This window comes from Squalius cephalus (assembly GCF_949319135.1).
Source record: "Squalius cephalus genome assembly, chromosome: 2".
In the NCBI taxonomy this organism is placed as follows: domain Eukaryota; kingdom Metazoa; phylum Chordata; class Actinopteri; order Cypriniformes; family Leuciscidae; genus Squalius; species Squalius cephalus.
The window spans coordinates 2,811,889-2,833,999 of record NC_137123.1 but is presented as its reverse complement, the minus strand read 5'-3'; the positions used below and the strand labels follow the sequence as shown (position 1 = coordinate 2,833,999).

The window sequence follows — 22,111 nt, the reverse complement described above, 5'->3', positions numbered from 1 at the left end:
GACTGTGATTGGTCCATTTTGTCACCAACTGACTGTGATTGGACCGTTCCGTCACCAACTGACTGTGATTGGTTCCCCGTTCGCCCTCCTCGAATCAGGTTCATTAGTCGTTTGTTTGGATATTTGTAATCCAGTAGATGTCAGTGTGTCACAAACTTGATTCAATATCGCCACTTTCATCACCTCGGATCTTAAAGTTCTTCCATTTTACTAGTGTTTTATTTTTATTTCTTAACTGAGTTATAAACGGTGTTATTTGTCAAATGTCCACCGACTGAAAGCGAGCAGTGATTCAGAAGCACAATCACACACACACCTGTGAACTCACACACACTCACTCAGGTGTCATGAAGTGAAACTCACTCGCCACAGATCACTGAGAGAAACCACACTACTCTCCTCTTCACTGAAGGAGCGCTTTACCTGGGGAAACGAGAGTTAACCGTGTTTCATGGGAATATAGGTCTCGTGATCAACAATACACGGGACTACCTCATATTCAAAGGATTTTGAGTTAAAACACACTTCCTGTAGGAGTTTCGTGTCTCAGACTGCAGTGTTTCTGATCTAAGATCATGGATTGGGGATCAGATCTGTGGGTAAGTTCATTCTGCCTTTAATCACTGACAGCGAAGAGAAATACACGGTTAAGCGTTCACTGATCCACCTGCGCATTTCCAGACACCTGTCCTTTGGGTTTCATTATGCTGACATCTTTAACATGTAAAGGCAGTAATGATTAACTTTTTCACGATTGTAAAAAAGTAGTTTACGTGTCTATAATCACTGACAATCTTAATATAAAGGTATCTATAACGACATGGAGCTCGTTCTTGGGTTCAAAAACGGTAGACATGTGAACGCATCAAATAGTTTATTTGAAATAAAAATGTCGCCGGTTTTTATGTTGATAATCTATGTAGGCTAAATTCAACCATTGTGACACAGAAAGTACGATGTTCTGAATGAAACCAATTCCCAACATGATGTTCCAGCGTTAAAAACACACAGAACGCAACACACTGGAAAACAGTGCAGGAACGCTTCAAATGTGAACGCTTTTATTTGTTGAATTAGATGTTTTCCTCATGCAAATTAATTTGGGTTCTATAAAACGGTTTTAAAGTAGATACCCTGCTCCACTTCACATGTTAAACGCACGTAAAGGAGTTAAAACTTGTCTCAACACTTATTTATTTAAATGTTTACTTGTATTATGTGTTCTGTAAGTCACGTGACAGCTTGACTGTGATTCCCTTTCACTGTCTGTGGTTTAACTGGGTTAAAACTAACTCCCTACAGGTTAAACTGGTTTAGGTGTCTGATCATCTCAGAACAGCACAAGTGATCACACACTGATTGATTAGAAATGAGTTCAGGACCAAAAGAAAGTAGACCAACACCTTCCTGTTAAACAGCACGAGTCTGATGAAATCTAATTAAGAGCTTAACTTAGTATAAAGATACAGTGGTGTGTGTGTGTGTGTGTGATATACCTACTTAACCATTTTGGCTTCAAATATAAGTTAGCTACACCCAATATTATTATTATTATTTTAAAATAAGATATGTTAATAATAAAGTAATCTAATACTGTGTTTTCATATGGGGTAGAAGTAGGGGTTGTAATATTCATAATTAGCTAAATAAAACGATAGAAGTTTGGCTTGAAGCCAAATGTGTCATGTGACTCATCAGGTCGTCCTTTCAAAACTAGCATGAAGCAGATTGACCAGTCTAGCTAGTTTGAGGGTGTGCACGTGGGAGAAAGACACACACACACACACACACACACACACACACACACACACACACACACACATCAATGTACCACACCTATTCTGAGACCAGACTAGCCTACACACCAGTGACAAATAACAATGCACTGTTAATCCAGGCCACTGTGGTGTGTATGGTGTGTGTTTGCAGGACCAGCATGACGTGATTGAACGACACACTCAGAGCGGACTGGATCTGCTGGACCGATACGTGAAGTTTGTCAAAGAGAGAGCCGAGGTTGAGCAGACTTACGCCAAACTGCTCAGGCAAGACTGCGTTGTGTGTGTGTGTGTGTGTGTACGCTGTAGATCAGGGGTTTCCAGCGGCTCAGACCATCATCAAACCCCCAATCATCATCATCCTCCTGAGAGAGGAGTTCACATTTTAAACGCAGTTATATATTTTCATGAATAAAGACCCAATTTATATATATATATATATATAATATTATTATGAATTTGTGTAGTATTATTTGGAAAATATTTAGTTTCTATTAAGTTCATTTATGTAGCTTTTAACTGTGATATCAGATGCATTATTTATATCAATTTTATTTATTTATTAAATATTTGTGATTTATTTTAATCAATTTATCAAAATATTTATTTAGTTTAATCTATTTTTATTTGTGTACACTGTTTTCCGTAAACTTTTATCCCTTATATAGCGAGCATTGGCTCATGAATATTAATTAGTTCACACAGGTTGAACAACATCATCACCTCAAGCCCTTTAAAACTCGTTTCTGCATCATTTCTTTTGTTAAATCAACAGAAAGCATTTAGTATTTTTTACATATAAGGGTGGCGGCAGTGTTTGGAAACCCTGTCAGCAAAGTTATTATTATGATAATTATTCCATGTGTGTTAACAATGTAAAGTTATCTTGTGTTCTTGAAGGCCCCTGGTGGTGTAACCTGTTTTTGTGTGTGTTCCCCTGAAGGAATCTCTGTAAGAAATATTCCAGACGAGGCATCAAAGAAGATCAGGACACAAAGTGAGTCAACCGTCTCTCGATCGCTCCATTAATCATTGATGATCAGCATTCCTCTGAGTCGAACAGTAGATCACAGCGCTAGCAACGCCGAGATCACGGGTTCGATTCCCTGAGAATGCATGCACTGATAAAATGCGTATCTTGAATGCAGTGCAAGTCTCTTCGATTATGAAAGCGTGACTGTAAATACAGTAGGGCTGTCAAAATGGCTGAAAAGCTATTTATTTATAGCTATTTATCGAATTTATTTAGCAAAATTCGAATTATATTCGAATTCTAAAGGCAATACTTAATATTAGAGGAAAAACATACTGTATTGTCTCCTATGCCATCAAGAGGGCGCAAGCTATGAAGACTTCAGATGCAAAAGCCTCTAAGTGCCATCTGAAATTTTCTTCTAAAATGATCATTTTTATCAAGCTCATATATTTAAGTTCAGTAATTTCACTTAAATGGCAATGAAAATTACCTATTAATTGTCATTTAAGTGAAATTACTGAACTTAAATATACGAGCTTGAAAAAAATGATCATTTAAAAGAAAATTTCAGATGGCACTTAGAGGCTTTTGCATCTGAAGTCTTCATATATATATATATATATATATATATATATATATATATATATATATATACTCACCTAAAGGATTATTAGGAACACCTGTTCAATTTCTCATTAATGCAAGTATCTAATCAACCAATCACATGGCAGTTGCTTCAATGCATTTAGGGGTGTGGTCCTGGTCAAGACAATCTCCTGAACTCCAAACTGAATGTCAGAATGGGAAAGAAAGGTGATTTAAGCAATTTTGAGTGTGGCATGGTTGTTGGTGCCAGACGGGCCGGTCTGAGTATTTCACAATCTGCTCAGTTACTGGGATTTTCACGCACAACCATTTCTAGGGTTTACAAAGAATGGTGTGAAAAGGGAAAAACATCCAGTATGCGGCAGTCCTGTGGGCGAAAATGCCTTGTTGATGCTAGAGGTCAGAGGAGAATGGGCCGACTGATTCAAGCTGATAGAAGAGCAACTTTGACTGAAATAACCACTCGTTACAACCGAGGTATGCAGCAAAGCATTTGTGAAGCCACAAGCCACATTGAGGCGGATGGGCTACAACAGCAGAAGACCCCACCGGGTACCACTCATCTCCACTACAAATAGGAAAAAGAGGCTACAATTTGCACGAGCTCACCAAAATTGGACAGTTGAAGACTGGAAAAATGTTGCCTGGTCTGATGAGTCTCGATTTCTGTTGAGACATTCAGATGGTAGAGTCAGAATTTGGCGTAAACAGAATGAGAACATGGATCCATCATGCCTTGTTACCACTGTGCAGGCTGGTGGTGGTGGTGTAATGGTGTGGGGGATGTTTTCTTGGCACACTTTAGGCCCCTTAGTGCCAATTGGGCATCGTTTAAATACCACGGCCTACCTGAGCATTGTTTCTGACCATGTCCATCCCTTTATGACCACCATGTACCCATCCTCTGATGGCTACTTCCAGCAGGATAATGCACCGTCACAAAGCTCGAATCACTTCAAATTGGTTTCTTGAACATGACAATGAGTTCACTGTACTAAAATGGCCCCCACAGTCTCCAGATCTCAACCCAATAGAGCATCTTTGGGATGTGGTGGAACGGGAGCTTCGTGCCCTGGATGTGCATCCCACAAATCTCCATCAACTGCAAGATGCTATCCTATCAATATGGGCCAACATTTCTAAAGAATGCTTTCAGCACCTTGTTGAATCAATGCCACGTACAATTAAGGCAGTTCTGAAGGCGAAAGGGGGTCAAACACAGTATTAGTATGGTGTTCCTAATAATCCTTTAGGTGAGTGTGTGTGTGTATATATATATATATATATATATATATATATATATATATATATATATATATATATATATATATATATATAATAAAAACCAAATCAAGCATCGCATCTTTTATTGAAATGAAATGACATTCACTTTTTAAAGTGCATTAACTTTTGAAACAATTGTTCTTAAATAAAATATAATTTCCTTAATGTGCATGCAAGGAAAGACAGGTTACACTAGTGCATAAATCTGTGTTCGTGCATCAGTAACCTGAGAAAACACGCTTCAACACACAGCGTAATGAACTACATGAACACACAATAAACAAAACGCCATTCAGAAACTCTCCACTTCTACTCACTACATCCACATATCTTTCATCAAAAACACCTGACGCTCAGCTTGATCTGAGCGAGCTTCTGTTTGTCGGTGTTTCCAGCTGATGAAACACACACACAGCTCTGACCGATGTGCAGGTTTGGTCAATGCATGGTTTTTGCCACCAACCTTAAGGGCCACCAAAGGGTTTTCATCAGCTGGGAGCCTTTTCCTGCCATTTTTCAAATTAACATCGCAGATACTGGATAAGCTAACAAAAACAAACCGCGCAAGTTACGCCAGCATCATGTCTCGCGCGCCTCACGACACAAAAAACTGTAATGCCCTGTTTTTGCATTCGAATGTGTCGTTTTTTGCCAAAAATTTGACAAATATTCGAAATTCTAATTTTCATTTGCCATTGCTAGTGTAAACGCGTGTTTTTGACGGTGTGTGCGCAGGTTGAGCAGTCAGCAGGCGTTTCAGGACGTGCTGAACGAGCTGAACGAGTATGCGGCGCACAGAGACCAGCTGTCCGAGAGCATGACGCTCACCATCTGCGTGGAGCTCAGCAAAAACCTGCAGGAGCTGCGGCTCGAGCGCAAGAACGTGAGCAGACCTGAAACACACATCTCACACACACACTGCACACAGATGCAGAACAGCTGTTCCCTGTCATGATCCTCCTGAGTGTGAACCTCGTTTCCTCTGTTGTAGCATCTGTGTGAAGTTAAGAAGGCTCAGCAGAACCTGGAGATCACCTTCAAACAGCTGGAGATTGTGAGTAAATGTGTGTGAGCAAGTGAGTGAGCAAGTGGTTGTGTGAGCGAGCGAGTGAGTGTGCGAGCGAGCAAGTGAGTGTGCGAGCGAGTGTGTGTAAAATAGAGAGCGAGTGTGTGTGAGATGCGCAGATTATTGACGCATTTAAATGCACAGTTTCCCTAAAGCCACCAGGGCTTGGGCCCATCGTCGTTGCTTGCAGCTATATTTTTAATTTTAGTCTATTTTAGTTTGTTTTTGAGTAATGAAAATAGTTTTGTTTAGTAATTTTAGCCAATTGTCTTTACTTTCCTTTAACAATAATAGTTCAGACAGAGATTTGACGAACAAAAAAAACTTTAAGAAACTATAATTTCTTATAATTTCTGTATTGTGAAAAGCGCTATACAAATATACTTGACTATAAAAAAAACAATAAAAAAACAAAAGGACACAAAAAAGATTTGAAATGAATGCTGACATACCGAAAACTAATCTGTGCACATTTTTATTTTATTCTACTTTGTTTTGGTCATGTAAATGTATTTAATTTTAGTTTAAGGTTGTTTCATTTAAGAAAAATGATTTAATTCAAATTTTCTTTAATGATGATAACTGTAAAGCCGCCTCCGTACACAAACACATGAACACTGATTGACTGATTTCTCTGACCAGAGTAAGAAGCGTTTCGAGAAGGAGTGGAGAGAAGCAGAGAAGGCCAATCAGCAAACAGAGAGAGTGCAGCAGGACACCAACTCCACTAAAGCAGACGTGGACAAGGTACATGCAAACCTCACACACACTTCATACGACCGGTGCTCTGGGTTTGATGATGCATCACGTGTGTGTGTGTGTGTGTGTTTTAGGCCAAATTGCACGCACACAGTCGTGTCCACATCGCGGACGAGAGTAAGAACGAATACGCTTCACAACTCCAGAGATACAACAAGGAGCAGAGCAGCCTCTACCACTCCGAGATCCCCTCCGTGTTTAAGGTGCGTCGGCATTCGTCTGATCGAGAGCATCGTCCCGAGCGGAGTATTGAACACCTCGTGTGTGTGTGTCGTTGACAGAAGCTGCAGGACCTGGAGGAGCGGCGCATCCGGCTGCTGGCCGACGGCTACGTGCAGTTCTCCGAGACCGAGAAGAAGCTCCTGCCCAACATCAACAAGTGCTTGGACACGATCAGCAGCACCGGGAGGAACATCGATGAGAAACAAGTGTGTTCACACACACCACTCTCTCACACACACACACACACACACTCTCTCTCTCTCTCTCTCTCTCTCTCTCTCTCACTCACTCACTCACTCACTCACTCACTCACACTCACACACTCACTCACTCACTCACTCACTCACACACACACACACACACACACACACTCTCTCTCTCTCACTCACTCACTCACTCACTCACTCACTCACTCACTCACTCACTCACTCACTCACACACTCACTCACTCACTCACTCACTCACTCACTCACACACACACACACACACACACACACTCTCTCTCTCTCTCACTCACTCACTCACTCACTCACACACACCCTCACTCTCATACACACACACGCACTCTCACTCACTCACTCACACACTAATCACACACACACACACACACACACTCGCATAACAAACAAACACTTTAATAAAATAAAATAAATAAAAAGACTATAACCAGTAGATGGTGGCGGAGGAGCACTTGTTTTCTAATTGGCCATTTCCACTGCCTAATCTCTGGAAAAAAGTAGGAACTCACAAAGTCTCATGAAAAACAAAAACCTTTCTTCAGATTGTGACTGGATTACACAGAAAGCAAGTAAAGAGCAGCACTTCTTTCATAATCACTGAAGCTTTCAGTCAGGTCACTCTTGTGAAACTATATGAGACACGTGTGAGATTACTGGACTCTTTTTCTCATGAGAAACCAGTTTCCTTCCGATCTCTGAGACACTGAAGAGAACTAATGTGTGATTGTCCATTCATGTGCGGTACGAAGTGACCAAACGTAGGAACTCCACGACTCAATCTGTCTGTGAGATGTTTCTGATGCAGCTGAAACCTATAGTAAAATGTTGCTTTAAAAAAAGGAAAATATCCTGAAACTCCAAGATTCTGAGTGTGTGTGTGTGTTTGTGTGTAGGAGACACTGGTGCTCATCGAGCAGCACAGGTCTGGCGCAGCGCCCCCTGCTGACGTGGAGTTTGAGGATTACAGTCAGGGAATCAAACCTGTGGCGTCTGACAACACACCACACCTGCCGAAGGTGCGCATCAAACAACTGTTCAAGAAGAAACAGGTACAGATCTACACACACACACACACACACACACACACACACACACACACACACACACACACACACACACACACACACACACACACCTGCCGAAGGTGCGCATCAAACAACTGTTCAAGAAGAAACAGGTACAGATCTACACCCACACACACACACACACACACACACACACACACACACACACACACACACACACACACACACACACACACACACACACACACACACACACACACACACCTGCCGAAGGTGCGCATCAAACAACTGTTCAAGAAGAAACAGGTACAGATCTACACCCACACACACACACACACACACACACACACACACACACACACACACACACACACACACACACACACACACACACACACACCTGCCGAAGGTGCGCATCAAACAACTGTTCAAGAAGAAACAGGTACAGATCTACACACACACACACACACACACACACACACACACACACACACACACACACCTGCCGAAGGTGCGCATCAAACAACTGTTCAAGAAGAAACAGGTACAGATCTATACACACACACACACACACACACACACACACACACACACACACACACACACACACACACACACACACCTGCCGAAGGTGCGCATCAAACAACTGTTCAAGAAGAAACAGGTACAGATCTACACACACACACACACACACACACACACACACACACACACACACACACACACACCTGCCGAAGGTGCGCATCAAACAACTGTTCAAGAAGAAACAGGTACAGATCTATACACACACACACACACACACACACACACACACACCTGCCGAAGGTGCGCATCAAACAACTGTTCAAGAAGAAACAGGTACAGATCTATACACACACACACACACACACACACACACACACACACCTGCCGAAGGTGCGCATCAAACAACTGTTCAAGAAGAAACAGGTACAGATCTACACACACACACACACACACACACACACACACACACACACACACCTGCCGAAGGTGCGCATCAAACAACTGTTCAAGAAGAAACAGGTACAGATCTACACCTACACACACACACACACACACACACACACACATACACACACACATATAGCTATATATATATACACATCAAACCAAAAATGATTCAGACACCAGATATAGTTTTTGGTATTGTTTTACTAGTGTGTGCAGGACACTATAGTTCATTTCTGTAAGTGAGGAGAGCAACTGTGACATATTACACCCAAATATTCTTCATACAGCGACTACCAGTGACATTTATAATCATTTGGGACCAAAAGTGATTGGGACACTTTGAGCTGATCATGTTTTGCTGAAGTGTGTTGTCTTTAATTGCTAATGCTCTTTTCACACACACACTGAACACAATGAAGCATTGCTTGGTGATTGGTTGAGCTAAACTGGTATTATCTAATTGTGTAGTTAAATTTAACAGCTGACAGATATTCAACATAATTCATGTGTGAGACAGTCTAACAGAAGGACGGACAAAACCAGTCAAATATCAACTGAGTTCTGCTCATATTTCATCACCATTCTCTAAACTATAGCGAATAAACTGTGATAATGTGAGAAATGTTGAAGGAGTCTGAATAAAGTTTGGTTTGTCCGTACACATGAATAACGTTTGTTGGTGTGTTTATATTTCCAGGTGACGTCTCCTGATAAAAACACGGTACGGTGAGCAGCTTCATTCCCTGCATGACTGTTACACTCATATAAAGTGATTGAGCTCCAGTGAAGGCTCGTCTTGTTCTGTAGTTTGATGTGATTTCAGCATTATTCACACGCTGACTAAACGTGACATTTGATGGCACTTTAAGTTGCATCGAAAATATTGAAAATATAATCATTAGTTCCAACATTAGAACAAAGTTATGAACAAAATCTTGTTGTGAATTGGGCAAAAATTATTCTTGAGAACTTCTTGTGTGCTTATGGACACAAATAAACCACGCAATTATGACCGTTTTTTATTGCCACAACATCTTATGATTGTTGATGGCTGTTTATTTATTTATTATTTTCATTATTCAGGATGATTGACAGTTTGGCTGGACTGATTGCTTTATGCTGTGTGTGGGATGGGTTTATGTAAGATTAACCTATGTTAAAAATACATTATAAGAATGTTTAATGTGCTGAATATGGTGTGTGTGTGTGTGTGTGTGTGTGTGTGTGTGTGTGTAGCCGCCTTCGCTGGGGGACTTGTCTCGTCTTCCTCCAGATCAGAGGCGCAGGCGTCTGCAGGAGAAGATGGACGACTTGCAGAAAGAGATGCAGAAAGAGACGGAGCAGAGGTTGAAATCATTTACTTTCACACGTTCACATTCGAGACGATGACCCGGCGACGCAAGAAAGACGTGTTTATGAGATGAGTGTTGAAAAAAAATATCTAGTAGTGCCAAAACACTAGTTGTGATGTTGAATAAAACATTATAAACCCCAGTTTTCACAAGATGTCTACGGGAAACGCATAAACTCCTCTCCTGTTTTATCATTTCTTTCGTTGTATGCGCTTATATCCGCATCAGTCCGTCTGATTTTACTGTCCTAGCATCTCTGTGAGTGTGAGTTAAACTTTAATAACATCCAAACTCCCAGCAAAAACTTTTATTAAAGTGCCCCATTATGCTTTTTTGAATATTACTTTCATATCTGCAAAGTTTTAAAGGTCAAAGTGCAGATAAATGGAGTTATTGTTCCCCAAAAGTAAGAAGTGATTCTGAACTGAATCGAGTCGTTAGTAATTCAGTCTCACTTCCTGCTGTAGGTCTGAGACTAATTTGCATAATGACAGTCTCTGGTCTTGATTGGCTGAGCAGCGTCTCTTAGCCCCGCCCTCAAACACTGTAGTGTATCTGAGACTGGAGGAGTTTGGTTCGTGTTGTTCATGTGGAGAAGAGCTGATGATGTAACGATTATTATGAGAAAATGAAAGTGTTTTTGAGCTTGGATTCATGTAAACCCAGCTACATTAACTGATGACTGTAACTACATGATCTATCTGATCCGCTTTAACACTGTGTGTGTGTGTGTCCGTCAGCGAGGCTCTGATGAAGATGAAGGGTGTTTATGAGCAGAACTCGCAGCTCGGCGATCCGTCCAGCCTTCAGCCTCAGATCATACAAACTGCTCATAACATCGCCAGACTCAGAGGAGAGATCAGCAAATACCAGGTACACACACACACACACACACACACACACACACACACACACAGAGTAATATTATTGATCTGACTGCACGAACACTATCAGAGCTGAATAACGACACTCTTGTGTTTTTAAAGCTGAATTGGTCTGATATTTAAGTCTGTGCAGCTGTGCTGTACTCGACTCACACACTCGTTTATAAACACGTGTGTGTTCCTCAGGGTCAGCTGACTGAAGCCGGCGGAGGGACACTGCAGTTCTCACCCCCCAGGTTAGTCCCTGTGTGTGTGTGTGTGTGTGTGTGTGTGTGTGTGTGTGTTTGTAGTTTTGACTGGTCAGCGTGTGTGTTTGTAGTTTTGACTCATCAGTGTGTGTGTGTGTGTGTGTGTGTGTGTGTGTGTGTGTGTGTAGTGCGGAGTACATCACTGTGCTGAGTGAGTCCAGCACGTCTCCGTCAGAGAACATCTACGAGTGTGGTCTGGATGAGGAGTTTGAGGTGGACTTCCCCGTCGGCCAGTGTACGGCGCTCTACGACTTCGACGGTGAGTTTCCTTCCCTTTCCTCTTCTGTTCTTCAGCACACTTCCACCTTTCCTCTTCTGTTCTTCATCACACTTCCACCTTTCCTCTTCTGTTCTTCATCACGCTTCCACCTTTCCTCTTCTGTTCTTCATCACACTTCCACCTTTCCTCTTCTGTTCTTCATCACGCTTCCACCTTTCCTCTTCTGTTCTTCATCACACTTCCACCTTTCCTCTTCTGTTCTTCATCACACTTCCACCTTTCCTCTTCTGTTCTTCAGCACACTTCCACCTTTCCTCTTCTGTTCTTCATCACACTTCCACCTTTCCTCTTCTGTTCTTCATCACGCTTCCACCTTTCCTCTTCTGTTCTTCATCACACTTCCACCTTTCCTCTTCTGTTCTTCATCACACTTCCACCTTTCCTCTTCTGTTCTTCATCACACTTCCACCTTTCCTCTTCTGTTCTTCATCACACTTCCACCTTTCCTCTTCTGTTCTTCATCACGCTTCCACCTTTCCTCTTCTGTTCTTCATCACGCTTCCACCTTTCCTCTTCTGTTCTTCATCACACTTCCACCTTTCCTCTTCTGTTCTTCATCACACTTCCACCTTTCCTCTTCTGTTCTTCATCACGCTTCCACCTTTCCTCTTCTGTTCTTCATCACGCTTCCACCTTTCCTCTTCTGTTCTTCAGCACACTTCCACCTTTCCTCTTCTGTTCTTCATCACGCTTCCACCTTTCCTCTTCTGTTCTTCATCACACTTCCACCTTTCCTCTTCTGTTCTTCATCACGCTTCCACCTTTCCTCTTCTGTTCTTCATCACACTTCCACCTTTCCTCTTCTGTTCTTCATCACACTTCCACCTTTCCTCTTCTGTTCTTCATCACACTTCCACCTTTCCTCTTCTGTTCTTCAGCACACTTCCACCTTTCCTCTTCTGTTCTTCAGCACGCTTCCACCTTTCCTCTTCTGTTCTTCATCACACTTCCACCTTTCCTCTTCTGTTCTTCATCACGCTTCCACCTTTCCTCTTCTGTTCTTCATCACACTTCCACCTTTCCTCTTCTGTTCTTCATCACGCTTCCACCTTTCCTCTTCTGTTCTTCAGCACACTTCCACCTTTCCTCTTCTGTTCTTCAGCACACTTCCACCTTTCCTCTTCTGTTCTTCATCACACTTCCACCTTTCCTCTTCTGTTCTTCAGCACACTTCCACCTTTCCTCTTCTGTTCTTCATCACACTTCCACCTTTCCTCTTCTGTTCTTCATCACACTTCCACCTTTCCTCTTCTGTTCTTCATCACGCTTCCACCTTTCCTCTTCTGTTCTTCATCACGCTTCCACCTTTCCTCTTCTGTTCTTCAGCACACTTCCACCTTTCCTCTTCTGTTCTTCATCACGCTTCCACCTTTCCTCTTCTGTTCTTCATCACACTTCCACCTTTCCTCCTTTCCTCTTCTGTTCTTCAGCACGCTTCCACCTTTCCTCTTCTGTTCTTCATCACACTTCCACCTTTCCTCCTTTCCTCTTCTGTTCTTCATCACACTTCCACCTTTCCTCTTCTGTTCTTCATCACACTTCCACCTTTCCTCCTTTCCTCTTCTGTTCTTCATCACACTTCCACCTTTCCTCTTCTGTTCTTCATCACACTTCCACCTTTCCTCTTCTGTTCTTCATCACACTTCCACCTTTCCTCTTCTGTTCTTCATCACACTTCCACCTTTCCTCTTCTGTTCTTCATCACACTTCCACCTTTCCTCTTCTGTTCTTCATCACGCTTCCACCTTTCCTCTTCTGTTCTTCATCACACTTCCACCTTTCCTCTTCTGTTCTTCAGCACACTTCCACCTTTCCTCTTCTGTTCTTCATCACACTTCCACCTTTCCTCTTCTGTTCTTCAGCACACTTCCACCTTTCCTCTTCTGTTCTTCATCACACTTCCACCTTTCCTCTTCTGTTCTTCATCACGCTTCCACCTTTCCTCTTCTGTTCTTCATCACGCTTCCACCTTTCCTCTTCTGTTCTTCATCACACTTCCACCTTTCCTCTTCTGTTCTTCAGCACACTTCCACCTTTCCTCTTCTGTTCTTCATCACACTTCCACCTTTCCTCTTCTGTTCTTCAGCACGCTTCCACCTTTCCTCTTCTGTTCTTCATCACACTTCCACCTTTCCTCTTCTGTTCTTCATCACACTTCCACCTTTCCTCTTCTGTTCTTCAGCACACTTCCACCTTTCCTCTTCTGTTCTTCATCACACTTCCACCTTTCCTCTTCTGTTCTTCATCACACTTCCACCTTTCCTCTTCTGTTCTTCATCACACTTCCACCTTTCCTCTTCTGTTCTTCATCACACTTCCACCTTTCCTCTTCTGTTCTTCATCACACTTCCACCTTTCCTCTTCTGTTCTTCAGCACACTTCCACCTTTCCTCTTCTGTTCTTCATCACACTTCCACCTTTCCTCTTCTGTTCTTCATCACGCTTCCTCCTTTCCTCTTCTGTTCTTCATCACACTTCCACCTTTCCTCTTCTGTTCTTCATCACACTTCCACCTTTCCTCTTCTGTTCTTCATCACACTTCCACCTTTCCTCTTCTGTTCTTCATCACACTTCCACCTTTCCTCTTCTGTTCTTCATCACACTTCCACCTTTCCTCTTCTGTTCTTCATCACGCTTCCACCTTTCCTCTTCTGTTCTTCATCACGCTTCCACCTTTCCTCTTCTGTTCTTCAGCACGCTTCCACCTTTCCTCTTCTGTTCTTCATCACGCTTCCACCTTTCCTCTTCTGTTCTTCATCACACTCCACCTTTCCTCTTCTGTTCTTCATCACACTTCCACCTTTCCTCTTCTGTTCTTCATCACACTTCCACCTTTCCTCTTCTGTTCTTCATCACACTTCCACCTTTCCTCTTCTGTTCTTCAGCACACTTCCACCTTTCCTCTTCTGTTCTTCATCACACTTCCACCTTTCCTCTTCTGTTCTTCATCACACTCCACCTTTCCTCTTCTGTTCTTCATCACACTTCCACCTTTCCTCTTCTGTTCTTCATCACACTTCCACCTTTCCTCTTCTGTTCTTCAGCACGCTTCCACCTTTCCTCTTCTGTTCTTCATCACGCTTCCACCTTTCCTCTTCTGTTCTTCATCACGCTTCCACCTTTCCTCTTCTGTTCTTCATCACACTCCACCTTTCCTCTTCTGTTCTTCATCACACTTCCACCTTTCCTCTTCTGTTCTTCATCACACTTCCACCTTTCCTCTTCTGTTCTTCATCACACTCCACCTTTCCTCTTCTGTTCTTCAGCACGCTTCCACCTTTCCTCTTCTGTTCTTCAGCACACTTCCACCTTTCCTCTTCTGTTCTTCATCACGCTTCCACCTTTCCTCTTCTGTTCTTCATCACGCTTCCACCTTTCCTCTTCTGTTCTTCATCACGCTTCCACCTTTCCTCTTCTGTTCTTCATCACACTTCCACCTTTCCTCTTCTGTTCTTCATCACGCTTCCACCTTTCCTCTTCTGTTCTTCATCACGCTTCCACCTTTCCTCTTCTGTTCTTCATCACGCTTCCACCTTTCCTCTTCTGTTCTTCAGCACACTTCCACCTTTCCTCTTCTGTTCTTCATCACACTTCCACCTTTCCTCTTCTGTTCTTCATCACGCTTCCACCTTTCCTCTTCTGTTCTTCATCACGCTTCCACCTTTCCTCTTCTGTTCTTCATCACACTTCCACCTTTCCTCTTCTGTTCTTCATCACACTTCCACCTTTCCTCTTCTGTTCTTCATCACACTTCCACCTTTCCTCTTCTGTTCTTCAGCACACTTCCACCTTTCCTCTTCTGTTCTTCATCACACTTCCACCTTTCCTCTTCTGTTCTTCAGCACACTTCCACCTTTCCTCTTCTGTTCTTCAGCACACTTCCACCTTTCCTCTTCTGTTCTTCATCACGCTTCCACCTTTCCTCTTCTGTTCTTCATCACGCTTCCACCTTTCCTCTTCTGTTCTTCATCACACTTCCACCTTTCCTCTTCTGTTCTTCATCACGCTTCCACCTTTCCTCTTCTGTTCTTCATCACGCTTCCACCTTTCCTCTTCTGTTCTTCATCACGCTTCCACCTTTCCTCTTCTGTTCTTCATCACACTTCCACCTTTCCTCTTCTGTTCTTCATCACGCTTCCACCTTTCCTCTTCTGTTCTTCATCACGCTTCCACCTTTCCTCTTCTGTTCTTCATCACACTCCACCTTTCCTCTTCTGTTCTTCATCACACTTCCACCTTTCCTCTTCTGTTCTTCATCACACTTCCACCTTTCCTCTTCTGTTCTTCATCACACTTCCACCTTTCCTCTTCTGTTCTTCATCACACTTCCACCTTTCCTCTTCTGTTCTTCATCACACTCCACCTTTCCTCTTCTGTTCTTCATCACACTTCCACCTTTCCTCTTCTGTTCTTCAGCACACTTCCACCTTTCCTCTTCTGTTCTTCATCACACTTCCACCTTTCCTCTTCTGTTCTTCATCACGCTTCCACCTTTCCTCTTCTGTTCTTCATCACGCTTCCACCTTTCCTCTTCTGTTCTTCATCACACTTCCACAGTTCATCTCATAAATATGACTTAGTATGTCAATTTCGAATTTGTCGTAATTGTAGTTTAAAGTTAATTTGTTTTAGTTTACATCTAATAATAATGTCATCATTCCGACTTCATCTTTCTGGGGCGCTTGTCTGAAGTTTAAAATCACTGGTTACCCGTAAGCCAATCACATAACGTTTGGTTAAGACGTGTGTTATGCGCATGCTCAGCCGCATCGAACTTCCACTGTAAACACATGTATGATGCGAAAACAAAACCATCGAGCGAAATACCGGAGTGAACATGGCTGTGAACGACTTTTGCAGATTATGTGAAGTAAATCTACGCATCCATGGTACAATCAGCGTCTACGTCGTCACGGCTCTCAGCCCGTTCGCTGATTGGCCGGCTGTTTTCAGGCCGGAGGAAAACTGGGAGATAGGCTGCTATCTCAGACTGAGTACAGGAGCGAACTGAAATTGAGCGGAAGTAAGAAGTCTGACGTAGTCAGGCTAACTAAATATGATTTAGTTATGTAGTTACTGTAAACTAAATCATAATTTCAACTTATGTCTTATGTCATTTTAAGTCGTAATTTCGACTTTTCATCTCTTGAATATGACTTGATGTAATAATTGGTCATAATTATGATTTACAAAAGCATGATACTTTTTTTCTTACATTTATAACACTAAATATTGTGTGTTCTTTCTTACCTTGGCCTAAAACCACAGAAAGCTAGTGTGTGTTTCTAATACAGCTGCAGATCTGACATCCTTCTGTCCTCTGACTAATGTTTCCTTCCTCTTTCGTAGAAACGCTGTTGTTTGTGATTCACTGTTGGGGAAACCGGGAACACAATAAATATATTTGTTGTATTTTTCCAATCAACACTATAAAATTGTATCCAACCATGACGACTTTTGATTTTGAGAGCCGTTGTTGCACTCCTGCGTGTCTTCCCATGAGCCTCTGCCTGAGTGTGTGTGTGTGTGTGTGTGTGTGTGCAGGCAGCAGCGAGGGAGCCGTGTGCATGCAGGCGGGCGAGCAGCTGAGTCTGATGGATGAGGATCAGGGCGACGGATGGGTCAGAGTTCAGAGAGCCAGTGGAGATGTGGGATACGTGCCGGCCTCATACATCCAGATCATCTGATCACGTCATGTGACCCGCTCACTCCACACACTCCTGTCTTATGCTATTATGGGGAGGGTTTTCTTTCTTTTATGCTTCTGCTGGTGATTTTCTGTGCATTTGTAGTTTTAAAGATCATGTTCATTGTGTTTTCCTGTTGTGTTTGTTGATTATTGCAGTCATGTGAGCAGAAGCCTTCATGCCACTTTGTTTTAATATAAATACAGTCATGTGCGTCCAAACGTTCGACTCTGCTTCTGTATGTTATACAATAACCATATAAAGAGAGTTCAGTTTCAGTAACTTTGGTTTATGGAGATTTGTCTACTATGAAAAAGTTGTTTGCGTGTTCTGTCTCTTTAAATGCTCAGGCTGTAAAGCAGGATGGATTGTGATTGGCCGTCGATGTTTTTAACGTTCATCAGCTGTAAAAATCGTTATAGTTCCTCTGTGTCGTTGTCGTTACAGTTGTGGACTCTGCTATTCTTTAACACTGAGAATGATTTTTAAAACTTGTTAGTTATCATCCTTATTAAGAATGGGCATTTAGAGCAATTACTAAAAGTTTTTTTTTTTATATCAATCATTGATTATGTGAATGGGCCCAATTGGTATTTAACAATTAGACTTTAAATTCAAACTCAGAAATGTTTTAAAACATGGTACTACCATGGTGTTGTTGGTACTTTTGTGAGTGTGTTAAGACATAAGATCAAAATGACGGTAAGCTCGTTGAGTTCTGTGTTGTACATTTGTGCAGGTGTGTGTGTGTGTGTGTCTCCCCCTGCTGGCAACACATCACAGCAATATTATCATTTTATCAACATAAACTAAATTAACTTTAATACATTCCCTAGGGTGTAGTGTGAATTCACTAGTGCATATTAATTTGAAGAATACATCAAAATGTTAACTAAAGCAATTTTCTTTTCCAGTTTTGACTTTTACTCAGTCCCTTTTGTGGACTACTGTTCTTACCCCAACTATAATATGAAAGTAAAGGGTTGTGAATCCTGTTTCATGTTGATATTAAACTAAAGCAGACTCCGTTCGATGTACAAATTTCCATTTTAATTCATTAAGAAACTAAAATATATTCTTTCCATATAAACTGCCTCTGAAATAGGGCATATTTGGCATAATTCACTCAAGCATGGACAAAATCACAGTTTTGAAACATCATTATCATCCAGGTCTCAAATGCATCACAATAAAATGTGTAAACAAAGCTGAAATCTGCAATATTTTCAATGTTACAACAACGACTTTTAAAAAAGACGAATACCTATTTGGGAAAAGTCACATGATGTCTGAAAGTCCTTAATCATCTGATTGTGCTTTAGTCTTCTTGTCTTTTTTAACATTTATTGTTATCTGAATATTTAATAAATGACAGGGATATTGAAGAGATAGTTCACCCAAACATTTTGAAGAATATCGGAAACCAAGCACTAGGGCTGGGCGATATAGCCTATATCGTGAGATTGTTATGCGCATCTCGTCAGTAAAGCCGGTTCCTTGATTAGTAGTAAATTGCCATCACCTGCTTTCAGATGGAGCGGCATTTACTACACAGCAAAAACTCCAGTGTTAAATTAAGAAGTTAGAGAAGTTAATGAGATAATTTAGTGATTGAGTGATGATTGAGCATTATTGAAGACACCTGATGTTAACAAGCAGAATCACTGAAGGAGAAAATCACAAATTGTAAGCCAGCGTTATGGTGATGGGTGTTTTCTTTAGTTGGGCTCTTGACCCTTATACGTTCACTTTAAGTTTTGTTTGTCTGTTGTTATTGATTTATAACAGTCAAATGAACAAAGAAAAGTGTGATCTGATAGTGTTGGTTATGTTTTGATATAATCATGCTGTGATCTGAAAAATGAAACTTATTGAGATAGTTTGGTTTACCTTGTTAGCAGCAGCTCTGTGAATCTACAGCATATGATTATCAGCATTTTTCTTATAATCCAAAATATTTAATAAACATTGTTCTGATCAAAACACTTTCAAATGAATTTATTTAGAAACACAGACATCAATAATCTGCCTGTGAATCTCAACAATGGTGACAATAATAAAGCATGTTGCAGTGGCTGCCACCAATCACAACTCATTAATGGCTCCCATCATGCATTGCGGTATGAATAAATTATGATCTGAATTGTCTATGTAATTTACTTTTCCTAATTGAATATTCTGCTCGTCACCATTGTTGAGATGCATAGACTGAATCTTGACATCTGTGTGTGCCTAAAAGAATGTTTTTTTTTTTTTAAACAACTTTTAAGAAATCCTTTATATTATATCTAAAATTCTGGATATTTATGCAGAATCACAGTTATGCTGTAAACATAAATCAAAAACATAAAGTTCAAATGATGATTGTCATAGTATAACACCATCAGATCACTTTTTTTCTTTGTTCATCTGGCAGTTACAACTCAGATACAGCAGCCAAACAAAATCTAAAGTTAATAATATGAGGCTCAAGAGTCCAACTAAAGCAAACATCCATCACCATAACGGTAACTTACAATTTGTGATTTTCTCCTTGAGTGATTCTGCTTGTTAACATCAGGTGTCTTCAATAATGTTCAATCATCACTCAATTAATCACTTAATTATCTCATTAACTTCAACACGTGGACTTATACACTCCCAGGAGTGTTAATTTAACACTGGAGTTTTTGCTGTGTACAAAGAGCCGTAGTTAACTGACAAGCTGAGCCATATCGCATTAAATATCGCTGGCATACGTCCGCGATATTAATGCGATATGGCTCAGCTTGTCAGTTAACTACGGCTCTTTGTAGTAAATGCCGCTGCATCTGAAAGCAGGTGAAGGTGATTTACTACTAATCAAGGAACCGGCTTTACTGATGAGATGCGCATAACAATATAGCGATTTAAATCGCCCAACCCTAGTCCTGAAGTTATTATTTTTTTTGTGATTTTCTCCTTCAGTGATTCTGCTTGTTAACATCAGGTGTCTTCAATAATGCTCAATCATCACTAAATTAATCACGTAATTATCTCCTCAGCCCTAAATGCCGCTTCATCTGAAAGCAGGTGAAGGTGATTTACTACTAATCAAGGAACCGGCTTTACTGACGAGATGCGCATAACAATATCGCGATTTAAATCACCCAGCCCTAGCAAGCACGGACTTCCATGGTATTTTCCCCCATACTATGGGATCCATCAACCGTTTGTTCACCCACATTCTTCAAAATATCTTCTTTTGTGTTCAGTAGAAAAACATTATTCATACAGGTTTGGAACAACTTAAAGGTGCAGTGTGTAATATTTAGGAGGATCTGTTGACAGAAATGCAATATCATATTCATAACTATGTTTTCAGTGCTGTATAAAGACCTTATTTAATGAACCGTTGTGTGTTTATTAGCTTAGAATGAGCATTTCTCTCTACACACACCGCGGGTCCGCTTACATCCACATGTTTCGTCACTATGTTGTTCTTCGTGATATGAAGCGAACTAAAGTTAGCGAATAAAACACTGACACAATGATGAACAAGTATCAATAATATTCGCAATAACATCTGAACAATTAAGTAAACCTAATTTCTTCATTAATCTTTGTAAAGAAACCTCATTGTTTAACTGGCTACTTTCTGCTGTCTCAGACGACGACATCACTTCCTGTCGGCCACCATAACTTCTGTTGGCTGCAGTTCACAGCCTCTCCACTAGATGCTGCTAAACTTACACACTGCACCTTTAAGGGCGAGTGGATGATGATTTTTGTGTAAACTGGAAGCCGTTCCTCGGGCCCTCGAGCGTCTCAGACCTCAGATCCCGCGTCGGGCTCCAGTTTGTTGGACAGGACCGTGAGGATGCGGTCAAACTTGGCGCAGCGCTCCTTGTGCTCGGCATGCGCACCCGTTTGACCCCAGAAGAGGCGCAGGGAGAACTCCGTCTGAAACACCTCCAGGAGCTCCGGGATCGGCTCCCATCCGCCTGGAGGAAGAGAGACAGGTCAGCCGTCCAATCAGATCGCCACAATCTATCACATGTGCATGTGTGTTTATCCTGTGCTGCCAAGTTTAGAGACTTCTTTTCAATGTTGCTACGACTTTTTTTGAAATGTAAGGCCTGGAAAACGGCCATATTTAGCAGAGAGGTCGGCTTGAGTTATTTAAATACAATATGAATTTTTCTTTTTTTTTTTAAGCACAAATGCAATTTTTCCACGCAAAGCTAACATTGCAGTCCGTATGATAAACCTCCGTCAGACCTTTTCTCGATACGCCAACATTATAAAATATTATTTATTGAACAATAATAGCCATTATAAACTATGCACTCACGTCACTAGCGTGTAGTGTGTGTGTGTGTGTGTACCTGACAGCAGGCTGTGAGCGTGGCGTGTGCAGTCACTAGCGTTTAGTGTGTGTGTGTGTGTGTGTGTGTGTGTGTACCTGACAGCAGGCCGTGAGCGTGGCGTGTGCAGTCACTAGCGTTTAGTGTGTGTGTGTGTGTGTGTGTGTGTGTGTGTGTGTGTGTACCTGACAGCAGGCTGTGAGCGTGGCGTGTGCAGTCACTAGCGTGTAGTGTGTGTGTGTGTGTGTGTGTGTACCTGACAGCAGGCTGTGAGCGTGGCGTGTGCAGTCACTAGCGTGTAGTGTGTGTGTGTGTGTGTGTGTGTACCTGACAGCAGGCCGTGAGCATGGCGTGTGCAGTCACTAGCGTGTAGTGTGTGTGTGTGTGTGTGTACCTGACAGCAGGCCG

General features: G+C 41.7%; 2 protein-coding genes across 5 annotated transcripts in view; one reads left to right on the top strand and one right to left on the bottom strand.

Moving 5' to 3' along the window:
• The first annotated feature begins 132 nt into the window (after nt 1–132).
• On the top strand, nt 133–18,578 carry trip10b (thyroid hormone receptor interactor 10b). Its single transcript, XM_079864359.1, has 15 exons — nt 133–599; nt 1,930–2,045; nt 2,722–2,775; nt 5,380–5,527; nt 5,636–5,698; nt 6,353–6,457; nt 6,544–6,672; nt 6,751–6,897; nt 7,824–7,979; nt 9,625–9,648; nt 10,164–10,273; nt 11,020–11,152; nt 11,350–11,399; nt 11,540–11,670; nt 17,236–18,578. Exons 1-15 carry the CDS (start codon nt 576–578, stop codon nt 17,376–17,378), a joined length of 1,533 nt encoding a protein of 510 aa, XP_079720485.1. The 5' UTR covers nt 133–575; the 3' UTR covers nt 17,379–18,578.
• sh2d3a (SH2 domain containing 3A) overlaps nt 18,408–22,111 on the bottom strand; it is a 22,999-nt gene continuing 19,295 nt past the window's right edge. For 2 of the 4 annotated variants that reach the window (XM_079864342.1, XM_079864345.1), the window contains 2 exons: nt 20,524–21,340; nt 18,410–18,874 (listed from right to left, as the gene is read on the bottom strand). In XM_079864342.1, coding sequence (XP_079720468.1) covers nt 21,165–21,340 — 176 coding nt within the window. In that variant the 3' untranslated portion in view covers nt 18,410–18,874; nt 20,524–21,164. Of the gene's footprint in view, nt 18,875–20,494; nt 21,341–22,111 lie in introns of all 4 variants that reach the window. The other 2 variants (XM_079864344.1, XM_079864343.1) reach the window with 2 other exon arrangements.